Source organism: Diospyros lotus, chromosome 9 (genome assembly GCF_014633365.1).
Source record: "Diospyros lotus cultivar Yz01 chromosome 9, ASM1463336v1, whole genome shotgun sequence".
In the NCBI taxonomy this organism is placed as follows: Eukaryota; Viridiplantae; Streptophyta; class Magnoliopsida; order Ericales; family Ebenaceae; genus Diospyros; species Diospyros lotus.
Window position 1 is genome coordinate 8,248,841 of NC_068346.1, and position 23,014 is coordinate 8,271,854.

Consider the following 23,014-nt stretch of genomic DNA (forward strand, 5'->3'; position numbering starts at 1 on the left):
ACGGGGAATCTGGCGTACCTCGAATCTTGGGAGAAGGGCTAGAAGTTCGCGTGCTTTGAGCAGGTATGCCGCCATCTTTGCACCTTTCGCTTGATATTCCCCTCGTATTTGATTAACAACTAGTTGGGAGTCGCTGAGGATTACAACTACTTTAGCTCGTACTTCTTTTGCCAGGTGTAGCCCTGCGAGTAATGCCTCGTACTCTGCCTCATTATTAGTAGCTCGAAACCGAATCGTAGGGCACAGAGGATCCTGTGGCCCTCCGGGCTTATTAACATAACTCCAGTCCCAGCTCCTTGATCGTTTGACGATCCGTCAACATATAGTTCCCAGGATGGTCCTTCCGAGGCTTCTTCTCCCACTTGGGCTGGTTCAGTGAATTCAGCAATGAAATCCGCGAGTGCTTGTCCTTTGATAGCCGTCCTTGGTCTATATTCCAAGTCGAACTGAGCGAGCTCGATCGCCCATTTCAGCAGGCGACCTGAGGTGTCTGGTTTCTGCAAAATCTACTTCAGGGGGTATTTGGTCAGAACGTCGATCTGATGGGCTTGGAAATAGGGACGCAACTTCCTCGATGCTGTGACTAGGCAGTATGTGAGCTTCTCCATCAATGTGTACCTTGTTTCCGCGTCCACCAACCTCTTGCTGACATAGTAGACGGGGTATTGCACCCTTTCTTCCTCTCGAACCAATGCTGCGCTAAGAGCGTGCTCTGACACTCCCAGATAGACGACCAATTTTTCCCCATCCTTAGGTTTTGAAAGTAGAGGCGCTTGCCCCATATACGCCTTCAACTGCTAGAAGGCGAGCTCGCATTCTTCACTCCAATCAAAGCCTTGGGCCTTCTTTAACATATTGAAGAAAGGAATACACTTGTCAGTCGCTTTGGAGATAAACCGGCTCAAGGCAGCGACCTGACCGGTAAGGCTCTGTACATCCTTCTTCTTTGTGGGAGATCTCATATCCAGCAAGGCCTTTATTTTCTCCGGGTTGGCCTCGATGCCTCTGTTGTTGACCATGAATCCCAAGAATTTCCCGGAAGCCACTCCAAAAGCGCACTTCAGTGGATTTAGTTTCATGCGATAGCTCCTGAGGACCTCGAACATTTCTCCTAAATCGCGAACATGATCTACGACCTGCTCAGATTTAACCATCATATCGTCGACATATACCTCCATTGTTCTCCCAATCTGTGCTTCGAACATTGTATTCACGAGCCTTTGGTAGGTGGCCCCAGCATTCTTCAGTCCGAACGGCATAACTTTGTAGCAGTACAGCCCACGATCGGTGATAAACGACGTGTGCTCCTCCTCGCTAGAATTCATGGGGATCTGGTTGTATCCCGAGTAGGCGTCCATGAAACTGAGGAGCTGGTGCCCCGCTGTTGCATCCACGAGTTGGTCAATCCTGGGAAGGGGAAAGCTGTCTTTCGGGCAGGCCTTGTTCAGGTCGGTGAAGTCGATACAGGTCCTCTATTTTCCGTTCTTTTTCTTCACCAGGACTGGATTAGCTACCCAGACTAGGTATTGGGCTTCTCTGATGAATCCATTGTCCAAGAGCTTATCCACCTCCTCTTTAAGGGCGGCGTAACACTCTGGAGTCATTGGCCTCCTCTTCTGCCGCATTGATCTGTAGCTGGGGTCCACGTTGAGCCTATGCGACATGACCTCTGGGGCTATGCCTACCATATCTTCATGGTTCCAAGCAAACACGTCCAGTTTAGCCTTAAGGAATTTAACCAATTGATACTTTACCTCAGGGGCCAAATTCTTTCCGAGCTTCAGACACCTTTCAGCATCCACTTCGCTGGCTGGGACTTCTTCAAGTTCTTCCATCGGGCCGGAGGCTTTGTCACAATCCACTTCTCGAGGATCCAGGTCATAGTTTACCCCACTCTAACTTGAAGGTCGCTGAGCTCCTCCTGCGACCACGTTCACTCTCTTTCTTTTGGCCCCCATCTTGACCGCGTCCTCATAGCAGCGTCTCGCGAGGTGTTGTTCTCCCTGCACGCATCCTGTTCCATTGTCGGTCGGAAACTTGACGATCAGAGCCCTAATTGAGGCGACCATGTCCAGCTCGTTCATCACCGGCCGCCCGAGCACGACGTTGTACGCTGAGGGACAGTCAATAATGAGGAATTCTGCCATCGTCGTTGCTTCGCGACCTAGGCTCCCAACAGTGAATGGGAGTTTAACCCGCCCTATGGGAACAATTGCGTCTCCCGTGAATCCGTAGAGCGGCTCTGGGGACGAGCTCAATTGCTCGGGCCCTAGTCCCATTTGGTCGAAACAGGCCCTATACATCACGTTCACCGAGCCACCAGTGTCTACCATTATTCTTCGTACCACCATGTTGCCGATGCGAGCACGAATGACAAGGGCGTCATTGTGCGGCCAGTGTATGTCCCTGGCATCATCTTCGGAGAAGGTGATTTCTTTCATTGCCACCCTAGTTCGCTTAGATGGTCCCGTCTGCTCAACAGATCCTGCTATCAAGACATGATTAGCTTTGCGTACATACCTTTCATGTGACCTGTTCGATGTGCCTGCGAGGTGAGGTCCACCGTGGATTGTGTAGATCGTTTGAACCGCAGGCACATGCTCATCCTCGGGGGGAGGTCGTTGATTCGTCTGCTGGGGTGGCTGGTTTGCAGGTCGCACCACATAATCTCGCAGCCGGCCCCTTCGAATCAGTTCTTCAATTGCATCTTTTAGGGCATAGCATTCGAAGGTGTCGTGCCCTACCTCGTTGTGGTACGCACAAAACTTCTCCCAGTTTCTGAACTTATTGGGAGTTTTAATCGGGTTCGGCCTCCCGAAATCTTCTCTCCTCTTTTCCATAGCGAAAATCCTCTCTTGAGAATCCGATAGGGTCACATAGTTGTTGAAACGGCCTGCCTTGGAGGTCGCTCCTCCCGCTCTTCCCATCGAGCTCGCTCAGCTACCTGATTGCTAGACCGCTCATCACGGTTGTCCCTTCCATTTCCCCCATCGTTTCTTTTCCTATCTCGACTAAAACTCCTGGCTTCCTCCTTATGTCCGGCGGGCTTCTTCGAACCGAATGCCTCTTCCCACCGGATCTCCTTTGCAGCTCGCTCATAGAACTTCCCCAGATCTGTAATGGGGGATTTGTAAATGCTCTCATAGAGCTTCCCGTCTTTCCGGAGGCCTGCCAAGATGGCCGTCAAGATACTTTCATCAGAGGGACTTTCGACGTTACTCACCTCACGCCGGAACCTGGCGATGTAGTCCTTGAGGGACTCGCTCGACCTTTGGAAGACCGTGGCGAGGTAGCACGGAGGAGCGAGCTGTCGCCTCAGTGCCCTGTACTGACCGAGGAACCTCTGCTGGCATTCTTCCCAACTGCCAATGCTGCGAGATGGAAGGCTTCTGAGTCAAGCACGCGGAATGTCTCCTAAGGTCGCGGGGAACACTCGGCACTTTACCAGCGAGCTAGTGGTCTGCAGGTCCATCTGGACATTGAATGCGTCTAGATGGTCATAGGGGTCGCTGTCCCCATTGTACTGCAGTATGCTTGGAACCTTGAATCTCCTGGGGAAAGCTTCGAGCTCGACTTCTCTCGTGAATGGCGTCCTCTCTCCGTAGCCACTATTTTGGCCACGAGTTCCTTGCCGTGCCTCCAACTCCTGCACCCTTTGGAGTAACTCCTCTACAGTTGTGTCCTGGTCCGCAGATCGCTGGGGTTGCGGTCGCCTGCTTCCTCTCCCTAGGGAGCGATATAACGGGGAGTCTATACTTTTGGACTTTGAGTTGGAGGAATTTACAGACCCTTCTGGCGAGGGAACTCTGTCAGCTTCTCTTTCATTTGGCAGGGGCCTTTCCTCTCGTGGGTGGCGAGCTCTCCGGGGTGATGGTGGTTCTGGCTGTCTTGGGGCCGTTTGCGGCTGAGCCCAGGCAAGGGCCCTGACCACCTCAGCGAGTTGCCTTACGGTGTTTTCCAGTGCTTCCTGACATTGCTGCCAGGCTTGAATCGCCCCTGCTCCGTCGGTTGGGGCGGCAGGTTGAGCCGGAGCCCGCGGGGGCATTCCAACAGTGATTCCGATAATTACTGGAACCGAAGTTTCCGTTGCTGGGGCAACGGACCCTCCGACAGGCGGATCATCGTGCGGTCGGTTATCACGATTTTCTGTCAAATTGACAATTGCATCAGAGCTTCGCTCATTCCTTCCTCTCGCCATTACTATCGATCAGTGCGGGGCCCTTCTTCTAGCGCCAAGATGTTGACGTACGAGAACCGTCAACCGAAGTTCAAGAGCCCGCAATGCAATAACAGGTGCCGAAGAGTAAGGAACAGAAGCAAAGGAACCAACAATAAGCACACAAGATTTTTACGTGGTTCAGCTCGAATGATACCTAGTCTACGGCTGTTCTATGGTTATTTTAGCAGAGTCACAGTATGTATTTTTGTGATCGATCCCTTTACAGTGGTGTCTTCTTCTCTATAAATAGAGTCATGTTGTTTACAATTCGAATCAGTTCTAAATATGGAAGGAGTCTATTCCGTTGATGGCGCTTTCCTTATCGGCTCCGGAATATCAGGGATAGGTTCCTTGTCTTCAGGGATTTGAATTACTTCTAATAGGCAGGTGTATATCGCTTCCAATAATCTCGCGATCTCTTAGCTGTTCTAATCTTTGGCGCATCCTTCAGCGAAGCAGAAGTCGTGATGTTGTGATGCTAGGATGTTGTTTTGAGTGAACTTGCTTAGAGCGAGCTCGCTGTCTTCAGGTGACTTGACTTTTTACCGTGAGACTTCATTGATGGTTCTCGATCTCTGGGCCTGGTGAGCCTCTAAGGAACTCTGGCCGGCCTATTGTGCCTTGGGTATTTTGGGTTCGCCCTGCGCAACCGAGTCCAGCCCGTCAGCTGAATTCCGGAGATCGCCCATAACAAAATCAAAGCCTTGAAGAGAGAAAAAATTGAAGCACAATCACTGTAAATACAAACAAGAATAACAGTAAGCTCAAATTATTTCATTCCCGTCCATTAGCCTTCTATTGATCTCCTTGATATGAATATATAAGCATCCCAAGAGTCTTGCCCAAAACTAGCCGTTATTAAACCGTTGGAGAATGAGAAACTAGCCGTTGGAGATTGAAAAACTAGCGGTTATTGATTTTTGAGAAACAAACAGTCGACAGATAAAAAGGGTTAGTCGACTATTTTTTCAAATAAAACTAGGCATAGTCGACAGACAAGAAAGCATAGTCGACTATTGCTCAACCAAAACTTCTCATAGTCGACAAATCCTTTTACATAGTCGACAGATCAAAAATACAAAGAGAATTTTGAATATCATGAACAACATAGTATATAGAAGAAAAACCATAGTCGACTATCCTTACTGATAGTTGACAGAATGAAAAATAGTCGACAGAGGCCATATATAGTCGACAGATTGAACAAGCAAATGTCCTCATTTTGTTTAATTTATATTTTACCTTCTATTTACTTTAATACATAAATGTAAATAAAAAAGTACCCCGCATTTGGATTCAATAAAAATATCTAAAAAATCAAAATCCATAAGAATAAGAAAGTAGAATTTGGGTTTTAGTAGAAACTTAGGATTTTGTGATTTTACCATCTCCAAGATATACACTTTCTATTTCTTGAAAAATTCGTTAAAAATCATTTGATCACCAATGAATGTTAGCTATTGAATTACCAAGAGTTATTTTTCTAAAAAGAAAACATTTTCATATATGTCTCCTTATAAGGTGCTAATCTTCCAGACTTAGAAAAATATGATTTAAAATTTTGATACTTGAAATTTATTTGGTTTTCATTCTCATAAAATAATACTTGATATTGAAATTGATTTACGTTGAAAACCACCACCTTGATTCATGACTTAGGGATTTAATAAAATATATTTTTCATCATCAAAACTAAGTATACAAAAGTAGAACAACATTCTCCCCCTTTTTGAGGATGACAAAACTTAAAATCAATTTCAACAAATCTCCCCCCCTTTTTGTCATAAATCAAAAAGGTAAGGCTTTTGAAAAAATAGACTCTTCCTTAAACCAAAAGATAATCTCTCTCCCCATTTTTAACTCTCCCCTAACGATAGTTTGAAAAACTTCATTTTTAAATAAAAACATTTCAAACGATTTCACAAATCTTAAAATAAATAATCTCCCCCTTAAACCAAAATCTTTTCAATAGAAATGAATTGGAGATAAACATAACCAAGTAAAGATAGTTTTAAGAACTAGAGATAGCTCCCCCTTAAGATGACATTATTAATATCAAACATAATTTTTGAGCACATGTCATATATATATCAAAAAAAAAAAAAAAAAAAAACCTTTTTCATGAGATGCCAAAATAAATTTTCATACCATATTACAAACTCATGATCATATCAGAGCCAATCTATATCTTTCAAAGTAATCACTCATATTTAAACAATCAAAGCACTAGATCAAATGCATAGCCATTCATCATATAAGAGGCATATACATTAAATGATCAATATAAGAGTGAAATAAATCATTTCAAGCAAATAGAAAGACTCTCTTTGAAAAAGACTCCCCCTTAAACTTATACAGGAGGTTTTAAGATATAGAGACATTTTTCATATAAAATAGAATAGCAATTTGTCTCAATTCAAATGATTTTCGCAAGAGTAAATTATGACAATGATCATAAATTTGAGGAATGAACCACATGCACTCATATATATATGTTCAAAGAATAAATGGTCATCCAAAAACATAAATCTAAACAAGTTATGGCAAATTTAATGCAAGACATATTAAGGATAAGCTTTAAGAACATGCATTTGTCTTTTGATAATCTTAGCCATACTTGTAATCACATAGGATCATTACATATAGATAACTTCAAGAAGCAAGATGATCCTTTAGCAAATAAAGCATGATTTCATACTCAAGTATTCATTTGTCACACAAAGATAATCAAACTATTTCATACAAGAAAAATAGCATTATAAATGATTCAAGACATGAATACTATATGCCATCAAAAATATGTCATTTATCAATTTTTTTGAGATCTAAGAGATTGACGGCGAAGCCCTTTGATTTAACCAATGATAGATTTGAGAGACATGAAGGATCTAAACTTGTTCAGATAAAATCACTTGAACTCAAGAATTGATAGGGATTTATCTAGAGTTTGATTTCCAATAGGTTTGGACATGATACCAATTGATATTTTATTTTTGAGCAAGATTCCTTGAATTTTTGCTAGGGCTATAGCATTTGTATTGGCACATTTCATTTGGAATATTGTGGGGATTTATGCCATAGTCTTTTTGTTCCATCCATAGGATTCGAGCAACTATATAATCACTTTTAGTGAAAAAGAATGGAATGGAAATTCACTTCCTTCTAAACAAAGACACTAGGAAATTTCTTATAACTTGTCATGGATCACTAGTGTTCTTTCTAGCTATTTTTCCTCCAAGATGGGATTTCTTAGGATTGGATTGAAATCTAGCATATAGGCAAATACTAAACATGATGTTCATCCTAGTAGCTATCAAACGTAGTAAAAGTCCAATCATATTTCTATATAGCTCATTTTCCACCATTTGGCATTTTCCATATTTGTCTAGGCTTGATGTACTACTCTTTTGAGTGGCTACTAATTAGATTTCTTAAGAAGATGTATTTTTGAAGAGATATATAAATTCCTTTATCTTCTTACCTAGATTGCAATCTTTAGAAGAGTTTTTAACTTTCTCATTATGCTCATTTCAAATTTCCCTTGGCATTATATTGACAATTTGATTCCATAGGGATTTATTTGAGGATTTGAATAAAATGTTATCTACATAGATTATTTGTAGATTCATAAAATGTCCTTGTTATGAGGTTTAGAGACAATGATATATCTTTTTGACCTCTTTTAAATTTTTCCTCCAGACTAAACTTGCTAGGACTTTCATACCATGACTTGGGGGCTTGTTTTAAATCACATACTTCTTTTGTAAATTTGAACATATGATCCTCTCATTGAGAATTCTCAAAACCAAGAGAATTTATCTACATATATTTCCTCATTTATAACCATTCAAAAATGCACTTTCAATATTAATTTGAAATAGCTTAAACTTCTTGTGACATGCAAATGCCAATAATATTCTCAATGCTTCTAACTTAGCTACGAGGGCATAAGTCTCATTATAATCGATTCACTTTTCTTGATTGTACCCTTGAGTTACTAATCTAGATTTAATTCTAATTTGGTTTATAAGTACCCTTTTGGTTACTATGATTGGGTGATCCTTAGGTCTTGGAACCAATTGCATACACCACTTCTTTCAAATTTATTTAGCTCTTCTTGCATAGCCATAAACTAATTTTCATCAATAAGAGCTTCCTTAATATTTTTGGGTTCTATTTGAGAAAGGACAAGCTACATATTTTCTCTCTTGAAAATGATGATTTTTTCTTTTCATGAGCTACATTTTCTTCATTAAGCATTTAAGCATATTGTCATTTTAATGATGGATTGATTTCCTTGAGATCAAATTCATTATCACAATCTTCCTTAGGTTTTAGAATTTCAACTCTCACATTATTAACTATAACTAGAAAAAAATTCATCTACTATAAGAGTTCTTTTGATATATACCCTATATGCTTTACTTTGAGTAGAATATTCTGAGAGAATTATTTCCTAACTCTTAGCATTAAATTTTTCTTAAAGAGTTTTTACCACTGTTAAGGATAAAGCATATACTACCAAAAACATGAAAATATGGAATATTTGATTTATAACTCATAGGGGTTTTCTTTAAGATAGACTTTATAGAAATCATATTCAACATATTACATGAGGTGTTAATGGATTAGATTAAAAAGGAATTTTGTCACATAGCACAATTCTAGCCATTTATTGTAAAGATCTATCTTTCTTTTCAACTACCTCATTTTGTTCTAGCACTAGAAAATTATGACCAATATCATTTTTCTTCACAATAGTGCTTGAATTGTTCATTTCAAAATATCCCCATGTTCACTTTCTAATTTTTGAAATACACATACTTTTATCTTTTGAAAATATTTCAAATGGGCTAAATGTTTCACATTTAGATGCAAGAAATATTATCAAGTGAACCTAGAGTAATCATTCATAATAACTAGCACATATTATTTTTCACCTAAGTTTAGTGTTCTCATAGGACCAAAAATATCCAAATAAAGTGAAGTTAGAGACCTAGAGATTGTAACTCTATTGTTAGGCTTAAATAATATATTTATTTATTTGCCTTTCATTCATGCACCACAACTATGGTCTTTTCAATATTTAAGCTTAGGCAATCTTTCAACAAGATCACATTGGATAGATAGTGGAAGCATATTTATATTTGCATGACTTAGTTCATTATGCCATAGATAAATAGATGGGAGATGAATGATACTAGGCATTTCTCTTATACTAGATGAGAATAAGTCTAAGTACAATTTCTATCATGTTTTCTATGATCTTCATTTCATTTGCTTTGTAACAAGATACTTCACATGAATTAACATTAAAGCATACTTACATCTCTTATCACATAATTGACTTATGCTAATTAGGAACATTTATCAAAGAAGCATTTTCTAGCATATATCAATAAACTTCATTTTGCCTTTACTCATAAGCATATATCACAACACTATAATTCTCCTTTATTAATTAAGATCTTCAACAAAATCATCGAAGCAAACTTATAACTCAAGATCATCAAAACTTATAAATACAAAGAGTTTAGGGAAAGAAATATACCACCAATGATTAAATTTAAATATCTCTTACTCTTAGTTGGTAAAATGAGAATCTATTGGAGTTGATTTTCTCCTTCATCCCCCTTTTCTCTTCATGCTTGATACATCCATACAAATTTTACTTTGAGATTCATTTAGATGACAAGCAACCTGTAAAAATGACTATCCACAAGTCTTTGGTGCCTAAACCACCTTAGGATCACCACTGTTAGCATAGAAGGTTCCCTCTGGAACCCATACTTGTTTAAGAACCATGGGATAGTTCCTTATAAAATCTTTGTTAAAAACACGATACCAATAGTTAGGATGTGAAGCAAAGGACTTACGTTTCCTCTTTATGAAAATTGTTTGCTTCTTATCCTTATGCACATTCCTCTTAAAATGAGAGTTTTTAGGTATCAAAACATGCTTGGATTCTTGAGGATTTGCATGAAAAACATTTAAAGGCTTGGGTTCCTTAGGAATCCATTTCATTTTAGGTCCATAATATGATTTCCTTTTTAAAGGAAATTTGTATGCAATGTGACCTAATTTACCACAATAAAAGCATTTAATTTCATGATAGGTGTGTAAATGTGAGCTCTTGACTTTTGCTCTTTGACTATTAAAATTTTGAACACCTAGTTCATGATCACATGAATTTGTAATCTCCTCTTTTAAACTAAATTTCTCATTTAATGCACTATTTGAGGATTTCAATTCAAATTCTTCCAAAACAGTTTCCTTTAACAATTCATTATTGGAAGTAATCAAATATTCATTCTTAGATTTTAAAACTTCTAATTCTTTTGACAATAAATGTAAGCACCCCCGCCCGGATATCCCAACCGCCCGGTCTATCAGAACGAAAGCGCTTACATAGAGGAAAGAGAAATAGACATAAGACAAAAATACCCTGGCATGCATACATACGAAAAATACAACAGCGGAAGCAAAACTATATACATGCACGCCCACAAGTACCCAGCTGGAACAACGGTCAAGGAGTATATAAGAATATACAGACACCTGTCCCAACAAATAAAAGATACAAGGAATAATCGGGCACAGTAAAAAATGAGAGTCAGAACTCCTAACAAAACATCAGAGAAGACGGGGGCAGCTAACTGTACACCCTACCAACATGGCTGGCTACTAGGTGGTGCGGTCCTCACCCTCGACTTTTGCTTTACCCTTACCTGGAATGATGGAAAGCAAGGTGAGTCTCAAGACTCAGCAAGTTTATATGAAAATGAAGGCTGAAAATGAAACAGAAGAGGAGACCACTCCCAATATAAACCCACATGTACACACAAGCCATGTGACGCAACAACGCAACAATATCGCATAATGAAAGCACATACCGGTCCTTGGGGCCCACATAAGATACCTGGCACCCAAGTCCCATACCAACCTGCCGCTGCCCTGAAAGGCAACATAGATCTCCAACAAACCTGTGCGCACTGTCTCGGGTCGGTACTCCCGTCACCCATATCCCTGTCGGTACTCCCAAAAGCCGAGCCATAGGCTCCCTCGGAACGGTACTCCCGTCCGAGAACTAAATACTACCAGTAACCATGCAATGCACATAAAATGCAATGGCGTAGTGAGCATCAACGTGATACAAGTCGCCCATACATCCAGGCATCAGGCCATGCTCCGCCCATATAGTAAATCACACGCGATGCATATGCCCGTGCTGGATGCGACCTGACCAAACTAGGATGTCCGTGACCAAGCATAACCAAATCATGATAATCCCAACCTGACCAAACTAGGATGTCCGTGACCAAGCATAACCAAATCATGATAATCCCAACATGCAGCCCGTACCCATGTGCATACCAAACCATGCAACAAGAATAAAACATAATCATGCATGCTATAATCACATAACGGCAGAGCTAGTCAGCAGTGCCTGACACCGGTCAGTGGTCCGTGACTAGGAGAGACCATCTGATAGCCTAAGATAGACCGTACGACAGTCACACCATCATCGAACAGCTAATCCTTGCCTCTATTGCACAACCGCTCTAGCCAATAAATAACCAAAAATCCAATAATAATACCCGACAGCTAAGAATCTAGCCCCGGGTGAGTACGACATCATTCTCATAGGCTTGGGGGTGGCACAAACCCCCGTAGGCAACCAACAAATAAAACTCTCAAGACCAGTTTAATAAATTAAATTATTAAATACACCGTTTAAAATTTCATAATTTATTAACAACCGAAATCAACGAAGGGAGGTCAAATAAATTGACATCGAACGAATCGATAATGAGGGTATAAAGAACTTGCCTTTCCGAAGATAGCCTTAGGCTCGATTTGACCAAACGCGGTCAAAGTTATACAAACTGCAATATTCCAATTATTGCCAAAATTAATAAAATTGGACCCTAAACAAAATTTCAATCGCACAGAATATTAATTACTAGTTTAATTACATACCTGGATAATTAAATCTGGGATTAAACGGGATTTAATCCGATTTTTGAAGCCCAAATTTCTCAAATTTCCCTCGCGAGCTACTGCTTCTTTTCTGTAAAAAAATTTTACTGTTCGTTGCACCAAAAGCACGCCCGAAATTGGCTAAAAATTCGGCCTTAAATTGGGCAAAAGGAGTGGCCAGAACGCGGCCACGTGGCAGCGTTGGGGCGGCCACCGCCTTCAACCCAAAACGGCGTCATTTTGGGACGCTTGGCTGATTAAAAATCAGCCCTCGCGCACGCAGGCCCCCCCGTGATTCGATCCCGTAACCAGCCCCACGCACGCACGCCCGCGTACCGCCCGCACCACCCGCACGCCTTTAACCTATATATAACTTCAGTTATATTTGAAGTGAATTTTTAGCATTTCTGCAATTCGCACCAGCCACCCCCAAACTTCCATTAATCACACACACACCCCCTATTTAATTACATTAATGCCCGAAACTTCCAAAAATCACACAACTTGATTTATTTTAATTTTTTTCTAATTCCAGAAATTCCTAAAATAATTAATCAATTACCTTAATTTCTTATTTCTTTAAAATCACATAATTTAATTTTATTTAATCACAACAAATTATTTTAATATTTCTTTTAAATCAAATTATCCCAAAATTAAATTAAATTGCTATTTACGGGGTGTTACAATAAATCTAATTTCTTTTGAACAGTTTTATTTTTCAAACATAGCTTTTCAAAATTTTCATATAAATCATTCAAAGCATTCAATAACTTTTCATTTGAAAAATCATTCTCACTGTCATCATTATAAGCATACGAAGAACTAGACTCATGATCAATATCAATAACAAGAGTAGAAGTAAAGGTTACCTCCTCTTCTTCATTTATCATGAAACACATGTTTGAGCTTTCTTCACTAGAGGCACGGGAACTTCCTTTCTCCTCTATTTGTTGATGATTCAATGAATTTTCAACCTGTGAATTTTCATCAACTTGCTCACAACATAACATTTGTTAGAAAGATATAATGAATCAAGAGTGTTTAGAATATCTTTAGCATTGGAGCATTTAGAAACTTTAACATAAATATCATCACTTAGGGCATGCTGTAAAATATGCATAACTCTAATATTTAAAGAAAAATTTATTTTATCACGATCATCCCATTCCATCTTTAGTTTTAAAACAAAACCCTTTTCCACAATATACCACAAATAACAATCAATGGATGTCATGAATACACAAATTCTTTTTCTCCAAAAATCATAGAATGAGCCATTAAAATACAGTACCACATTTATAGGATAACCTTCTTTAAGAGCCATGGATCTCTCATCAAGTTGTTAGACCTTGAAATAAGAAGTTAGGCTCTGATACCAATTGTTAGACCAGGAGGTGCTATAGAGGACACCAAGAGGGGGGTGAATTGGTTATTTTAAAAACTTAATTGAACTTGGAAAACCTTTTGATACAAATTGAGGTTTTAGGATTTAAAATGTGAAGCATATAAAATGACAGATGTAAGTTTACAAAGAAAAAAAATGTGAACCAAGTGAGGAAAAATGAAATGCTTGGAAAGATAAATAAATCAAGAAGCACAAGAACAAGAAACACAAGGATTTATAGTAGTTCGACTTATCCTAAGCCTAATCCACTACCTTAGCTCCTCACTAAGGATTTTGCAAACAATCCACTAAAACCCCCTACTTAAACCAAGTAGGTCCTCTAGTCCAAGACTAGGAATTACAACCTCTTGCTTATACAAGCAAGCCCTCTAGCACCTAGCTAGGAATTACAACCCCTTGCTTCAATGAGCAAGTCCTCTAGCACAAAGCTAGGAAAATAAGAGTGATACAAATGTAAATGAGATGCTAAGAGTTGACACTCTTAGTTACAAGTTCTCTCACAATGAAAACAAGGCTTGAATGAATTAATACAAGTTAAAATCAAAGCCTTGAAGAGAGAAAAAAATTGAAGTACAATCACTGTAAATACAAACGAGAGTAACAGTAAGCTCAAATTATTTCATTCTCGTCCATTAGTCTTCTCTTGATCTCCTTGATATGAATATATAAGCATCCCAAGAGTCTTGCCCAAAACTAGCTATTATTGAACCATTGGAGAATGAGAAACTAGCCGTTGGAGATTGAAAAACTAGCGGTTATTGATTTTTGAGAAACAAACAGTCGACAGATAAAAAGGGTTAGTCGACTATTTTTTCAAATAAAACTAGGCATAGTCGACAGACAAGAAAGCATAGTCGACTATTGCTCAACCAAAACTTCTCATAGTCGACAAATCCTTTTACATAGTCGACAAATCAAAAATACAAAGAGAATTTTGAATATCATGAACAAACAAATCGACAGAAGAAAAACCATAGTCGACTATCCTTACATGATAGTCGACAGAGGCCATATATAGTCGACAGATTGAACAAGCAGATGTCCTCATTTTGTTTAATTTATATTTTACCTTCTATTTACTTTAATACATAAATGTAAATAAGAAAGTACCCCCCCATTTGGATTCAATAAAAATATCTAAAAAATCAAAATCCATAAGAATAAGAAAGTAGAATTTGGGTTTTAGTAGAAACTTAGGATTTTGCAATTTTACCACCTCCAAGATATACACTTTCTATTTCTTGAAAAATTCGTTAAAAATCATTTTATCACCAATAAATGTTAGTTATTGAATTACTGGGAGTTAGTTTTCTAAAAAGAAAACATTTTCATATATGTCTCCTTATAAGGTGCTAACCTTCCAGACTTAGAAAAATATGACTTTGAAATCTTGATGCTTGAAATTTATTTGGTTTTCATTCTCACAAAGTAATACTTGATATTGAAATTGATTTATGTTGAAAACCACCACCTTGATTCATGACTTAGGGATTTAATAAAATATATTTTTCATCATCAAAACTAAGTATACAAAAGTAGAACAATAGTACAAGCGTTGCTTCCCATTCCACATTTCATAAGGAGACTTGTCAGTCTTTTTATGTAAAATTCTATTCAACAATAAATTTGCGGTAAGTAGAGCTTCCCCCCACAAGTTGTGGGGCGAACTAGAACTATTGACCATGCAGTTAACCATGTCCTTCAAAGTTGGATTCTTCCTCTCAGACACACCATTTTGTTATAGTGTATAAGACACTGTAGTTTGATGGATTATACCATGAACCTTGTAGAACTCAAAAAGAGACGATGATTCATATTCACCACCTCTATCTGATCTCAACACGTTTACCTTCTTTTCAAGTTGATTTTCAACTTCTGCCTTTTTAGTAGATATATGTAGCACTATTTGTTACAATCATCTATGAACGTGACAAATTATTTTTTCCCACCTCTAGTAGAAGTATTCTTCATGTCACATACATCTCTATGAATAAGATTAAGTAGTTCACTATTTCTTTCCACAGATGGAAACAGCTTCCTCGTGAACTTTAACTCGACACAAACCTCACATTTGTGCCCTTTGTTAATGCTAAAGTTAGGCAACAATCCTAAATTTACCATTCTTTGAAGAGGGCGATAATTGACGTGCCCTAACCTAGAGTGCCACACATCACACAAGTCAACAGTATAAGCAGAAGCGCCTTGTTCTTATTCTCATTATTTTTTGGAACCTAGGCTAGTACATTAAGCTTAAACATTCCATCAAGTGGATAGCCCCATCCCACATACATACCCCCCTTAGTCAGAGTAAATTTGTCTGACTCAAATACAAACTTGAACCCCTTCAACAAGGTTCCAGACTCTAAGTTCTTCTAGATTTTCGACACATGACACGTCATTGAGGGTAAGTATCTTTCTAGAGGTACATTTCAATAGGACCTTCCCTTTTCCTACCATTGGAGACATAGAAGCATTCCCCATGTACAGTTTCTTTCTTAGAGCCGTCAATCTTTTCATATGTGGTGAATAGAGCCATGTCCCCGCAGATGTGCCTCATATCAAGGTTGTAAATTTGTTTGACTCAAATACAACCTTGAACCCATTCTTATTCAACAAGGTTCCAGACACTAAGTTCTTCTGGATTTTTGACACATGACACGTCATTGAGGCTAAGTATCTTTCCAAAGATCCATTTCAATAGGACCTTCCATTTTCCTACCATTGGAGATGTAGAAGCATTCCCCATGTACAATTTCTTTCTCAGAGCCGTCAGTTTTTTCATATATGGTGAACAGAGCCATGTCCTCGCAAATGTGCCTCGTATCAAGGTTGTACATTTGTCTTACTCAAATACAAGCTTGAACCCATTCTTATTCAATAGGGTTCTAGACACTAAGTTCTTCTGGATTTTCGACACATGACATGTCATTGAGGGTAAGTATCTTTCTAGAGGTCCATTTCAACAGGACCTTGCCTTTTCCTACCATTGGAGACGTAGAAGCATTCCCCATGTATAGTTTCTCAAAGCCATTAGTCTTTTCATATGTGGTGAACAGAGCTATGTCCCTGTAGATGTGCCTCGTAACCCTAGTATCCACCCACCAACCCTTGGCATTAGACACCATGCAAACATCTGTGACAATTGCAATCAGGTTGACATTCTCATCTATCATGTTGGCCTGACTGTTCTTGTGCTGGTTGTTACTAGAGTTTTATCCCTTCTTATGACGACAACCAATAGCTCTATGACCCGTCTTACCACACACCCAACAACTCCCCTAGATGCGCTTGGTAAGGGTCTTATTCTTGGGACCCATGTTCCCGTTCTTCTTCTTGCCTTATTGTTTCTTGGGTTAAGGCTTTGACTTTTCAACCACGTTAGCCCTAGCTTCCAACCTGAGAGGGACCTTATCTCCCTTTCTGTTGTCCTCTTCGATGTGAAGTCTGATAACCAAATCCTCCATGGAAAACTCTTTCCACTTATGCTTGAGGTAGTTCTTGAAGTCTTTCCACGAAGGTAGTAACTTCTCTATCATAACGACAACATGGAATGGCTCATTAATTACTAATCCCTCACTCAAAAAATCACTAAAAATAACCTACAACTCTTCCAGCTAGTTGACCACCACCAGATTGGTATCGACCATCTTGTAGTCAAGGAACTTCTTGACCAAGAATTTCTTGGTACCTGCATCTTTTAACTTGTACTTCTTGTCCAGTGCCTCCCAGAATTGCTTGGATGTTGGGTAGGCCATGCAATAGACATTGTAGAGTGAGTCTGCTAGCCCGCTCAATATGTAGTTTTGGCAGAGGAAATCTAAATGTTGTCATGCCTCCTTGGTGACTTGTGTTCCAATAGTGACATCTCCTTCAGGAGTGACCAGATAGTCCTCTTGAGGATATGGGCCAAATTCAGGGTGGTTAAATAAGAGATCATTTTCTACTACAATCTCTTAAAATCATCGTTGTTAAATTGTTGTGGCTTCTCGACATGTGGTGTTGCTTTGGTGACAGTCGGTCCAACAGTAGCGACCAGAATACCAGTAGCAACAGAGGTTAACGCGGCGACAACGGTGACATTGGTGTTGGGGGCAGCCATATGCAATTAGGAAATATATTTTTCTTGATTTTTCCCTTTTTCCAATCTGCCTTCAGATTGTTGGAACAATAGTATTATTTGTCTACTAAACACAACAAATATAGCATCACCCCGTACCATCAACAACAACAACAACAATATATATATATATATCAAAGCAACAACAGTAGCACAACGAGTATATATATATATATATATCTTCTCTTAACAGCAAGAAGACTAAATAAGGGGAAAAATAAAGTTACACGTGCACAACAATATATAAAGCTGGGGATTCAAACCCGAACTCACTGGAGAAACCGATTTGGGAAGACAAAAAGGAATGATAGCGGTCGAAGCATGCTGAAGGCGCTGTCTTGAAGGCAGATACACCCTGTATCGATTATGACAAGCTACGGCAACTAGCTTCGCAGGATACGATGACTAGCTCGATGACGACAACAATATCCACGACAACGGGCTCTAGCAGATCTTTGAGGCATTGACTCTCCACGACTTAAGGACCAAACAAAAGGAAGGAAAATGAACTCTGATGCTTGCACACCGAGGTGCCCCTGCCTTTTATACTGCTTTAGAGGTGCACGAACTGACACCAATATTTACTCACAAAGTGAATGCCACGCCTCTTCGATGAGTATATATATATATATATCTTCTCTTAACAACAAGAAGACTAAATAAGGGAAAAAATTGTAACACCCCGTCTCGCCAGGCGTGTCACTATAAGGGTATTCCCGGGATTTCTTTTTTTTTTTTTTCTCTTTAAGTTACACACGCGCGGTATTTCAAGAACAATCTTCACATGCAGAAACAAAACCCCGCAAAGCCCAGTCTTGCCCGTTTAACTATCAAGATCAATAATCTTAAACTAAACGAGTCTTAATACAACGCAGCGGATACACTAATACCAAAACACCATAGTTCTTACATTGTATTTCCATAGCAAAATACGTAATACAGATCAAATGATAAAATTGCTATTATACAACTGTTCATTTACAACCTGAAATGCATATTAAATCGCCAAACGTTACAACGACTTAACAAACTAAGCACCATTGGCCCTCAACCGGCCACATCCTTGCCCCCGCAGCAGTTCCTGGCTGGAACATTAAACGTTCCAGGGGCATAGCCCAAGTTAGATGATAAACATCTAAGTGACGGCATAAAACAGTTCATACAATGCATGAGAGACACACGAGCATGGCATACTCAGTCAAATGTAAATATGCAAGACACGTCTAACTCGAGATATCACCTTGACATACTTAATCCCTCGAATGCCCCACTGTAACACCCGTTCACCTGGTCTAATGTTAATCCCTCGAGTGCACCGTCGTGACACCCGTTCACCTGGTTTAACATTGTTCCCTCGAGTGCCCCAGTGTGACACCCGTTCACCTGGATTAACATTGTCCCAACCTCAAGTAGACCCCATCCCGCCCCATACGGACCCAACGATGCAATTAAATGATATGAAAATTTACACGCCATGCACCAACATTTTAAAATAAAACAGTTATTGCAATGTAGCAAATATCGACATAATGATCATAAGCAAAAGCCTTGTAAAACAATCTATGTCTAGGAGGGTATAACCGCTCACTAGAACCCACCACAAGCACCTAAAAACACTTCCAAGACAAGGAAAAGTTGGAATCAAACCACTCACCTCGAATGTATTCAGATCGCCCCAATCCTCGTGCAACGCCTCGGATTGCGTGCCAAATCCCAAATACTTGAGCTTAAACTCAACCTCGATCCTCAACACATCCTAAACATCATATTTAATTAAGGAAGCATTAAGATCCATTTTCCTCAATTTTTCCATAATTTTCTCTATTTTTCTCCCATTTTTCACCTCGATAATTCCAAAATAATTATCTCCTCAGATATTTTTCAAAATATTTCAACACAATAATTCCTAAAATAAATTAACAAAAATACTGGAAGAAAATACCAAAATTACCCCTTGTAACGCGCCCTCACGCGCCTAGCGCGTGGGTGCGGTTGGTGTGTGGCGCGTGGCTGCACGCGCCACCTTCTTCTCCAATTTTCCGGCCGACGACGACGAGTCCGATGGAAGATCTGAGGGCACCCTCTTCAAGCCCTCGTTATGTCGATCCTAGAGGCACCAATCTCAGGCCGAAAGGCCACCGGAAAGAGGTCCAAATCGGCAGTTGCAGGTCGCGGTGGCGGACCGCCTAGGGTTTTTCGGCCGAGCTTCATACGGCCATCAAACGCACTCATTTGCCTCCCAAATGCTCCAGAAACGAAGCCCACACACCAAGGAGCAAAAGCCCTCTATCCATTGCCTTCGATTCTCTCCCAAAATCGATCAATTTGACTCGCCAAATCCTTGAAGTTTCGGCCCCCTTTTATAGCCAAAACTCGGCCAAAATCCGGCCAATCAACGACTAAGCTTGGTCCCCAAGCCTTCCTCCCGCCGTATAGCACCTCCCCCGAACCATCCTTGGCCGTCCCATCGCCTGAAACGACCTCCACGTGCGGTTGATTGCGGCGGCCGATTTTGCCTTGCGCGTTCACACCGCCCAATTTTACTAAATTGCATTTTTACCCCCTAATTTTATCAAATCTCATTTTGGCTTTTCTCATGCACCCCTGAACTATCCAATACCACCATTAAGGCCCACAAGATTTCTATTATCCATTTTACCCCTGAAACTTCTAAAACTTTATCGTTTGACCTCCCTTGGGCAAAATTAGAAAATTGCACTTTGGCCCGATTGTTCGTTTTGACCTTAAATCCACTCGTTTCAACCCGAAATCACTTAAGGGTTGTTCTATACACAAAATATTGATCGTTAATACACTTCATTGACCTTTCGGACGTCTCCTATGTCGATTCGGTTTTCCCAGCCCAGTCGACAACTGTACCAAAAACTGTTCCCGATCCAATTTCTTTTATTACTAAAAATCCTAGTTTAAATTACTCGTCGATACTATACCATTTTCCTTGACTATCTAGGGTCCGGGGTACTCCCTCCGACTAATTCGGTCGTCCAAAGCTGCATTAGTGTACCCCATAGTCTTATTTTTCTTCAAATTCCTCTTATACCCTTTATCTAATATCATTTATACTCTTAATAATTTCCCGGGTATTACAAAAATAAAGTTACACTTGCACAACAATATATAAAGCTGGGGATTCAAACCCGAACTCACTGGAGAAACTGATTTGGGAGGACGATAAGGAACGATAACGGTCGAAGCATGCCGAAGGCACTGTCCTGAAGGCAGATACACCCTATACTGATTATGACAAGCTACGGCGACTAGCTTCGCAGGATATGACGACCAACTCGGCGACGGCAACGACAACCACGATGACGGGCTCTAGTAGATCTCTGAGGCACTAGTTCTCCACGACTTAAGGACCAAACAAAAGGAAGGAAAATGAACTCCGATGCTTGCACACCGAGGTGCCCCTGCCTTTTATACTGCTTCAGAGGTGCACGAACCGACACCAATATTTACTCACAGAGTGAATGCCACGCCTCTTCGATTGGAGTTTAACTTCGATTAACTGCTGCTATAAAGTATAAAAGTAAAGGCACCAGGACACCGAAACGTCGCCAGGAAAGGAAATAAAAATAAAATAAAATAAATATTAATGATTTTATTTTTTGATATATAAAATATATATATATATACACTGACCTGACCGCCCAACCAAACAGATGACGGCGCACGCGAGGGCCAAAGGGTTCGCTTGCTCACAAAATCTGGATGCCCCTCAGGGCCCAAACCCAAGTGAGAAGGAGGAATATAAATACCCACTCTCATCTCTTTACCCAACTAATGTAGGACACAAACTCATGCTTAGACTCACACACTGAATACACAACAAATAATTCACAAACCACCACAACTAAACAAAATCCATCAATTCCAATGCATGAACTAGTATTATATATGTTGGATAACTCCACAAATTTCAATATTAGTTTGGAATAAGAAGACAGAATAATTGTATTATATATACATGTAGTAATGGTATACCATATTTGTAGTTAAAACTTTAGAAAAAATTTAATTGGTTATTATCTCTTCTATTTTTTTTAAGTAAAAACTTGGGATAGAGATCCACCGAAACTTAGAAAACTTATAATTTTCAGATTTCAATAGGTGACATATAGATCTTGAATTTTTTTTCCCAACCAAGGATATTAATTAGAGCTACACAACATTAATATCTAGTAGTATCATCAAATTTCATTATCGTTAATTATGGCCTAAAACGTTTAAAAGACTTAATCTAATGTTCTCAGTGTGTTTTAGAAGTTCTTTTACTTCGCCTTATATAAAAAAATGTTAGCTCCAATTAACACTTTTAAAGTAGAAATTCAGGAGTGCTTGAGTTTATATACCGGCGGCTACATCGAATCCACGGCTTTTAAGTTCGCGACACTCTTGGTTCAAGGCGCACGTCTCGCAACAAAAATGAACGAAACAGTCAGCGCAGGGGCTCTCTTTCAACATGTATTGATTCCTCATCTTTGAGCGGTACAAGTAAGAATAGAGGCACGCACAACCAAACACAGAGGATATCAAGGCGTAAATACCTCCTGCCACCACACACGCTGCACCACCAAAATTTAGCAAATAATTAGCTTGACCCAAATTTAAAAAATTAAATCAGCAAAAACATGTAGGAGATTGCTCTGTTTATTTTTTTATTTATTTATTTTTTGGGTAAAACGAGTAAGTCTAAGAACCATTTAATGAGATCAACAACAGAGACAAAAAGAGATCGTTCATGACGGAACTCGAAAGACCTTTGCTCCATCATGCCAACTCTCATGTCACTTGAGTGGCAATCCACTTTCTGATGAAACACAAGTGATTTTTTTTTTTTTTAATTTACCATTCCAGTACCAATTATATGTCTCATCTCTAATTTGGTGCTTACGTGTTGCTCCTTTGTCTACAATCTCAGCAATCTGCCCGAACGTAATGCATGGACAGCAGCACGTTATGCAGCCTGCAATAACAACCAAATTGAACAAATCAAACTTAGAAATTCTTGATCCTAAATAAGAAAACATTAAGTAATTGGTCATATGTGTGTGTGTGTGTGTATTCAAAATAATAATGGAATTATAACATACAGGTTCCAACATCGCCGGAGCAGCCAAAGAGGCTGCTGGACCACGGCGTGAGTCCTCCAGATAAGGGGTTGCCGGAGGGGGCAAGAGAAGCGGAGGGGCCAGGGATGCCTCCTTCCGGAGGAACGTACAGTGCCGGCTCCGAGGGTTTCTGGAAGCCTTCTTCCGGAGCAACGTAC

At 39.7% G+C, this 23,014-nt stretch overlaps 1 protein-coding gene across 1 annotated transcript in view; it reads right to left on the reverse strand.

The window, feature by feature from the left end:
* Positions 1-22,800, reverse strand: part of LOC127809530 (cell number regulator 1-like) — a 95,592-nt gene extending 72,792 nt beyond the window's left edge. The window contains exon 1 of the mRNA XM_052348388.1: positions 22,640-22,800. Coding sequence (XP_052204348.1) covers positions 22,640-22,790 — 151 coding nt within the window. The 5' untranslated portion in view covers positions 22,791-22,800. The remainder of the gene's footprint in view (positions 1-22,639) is intronic.
* Between the last annotated feature and the right edge of the window lie 214 nt (positions 22,801-23,014).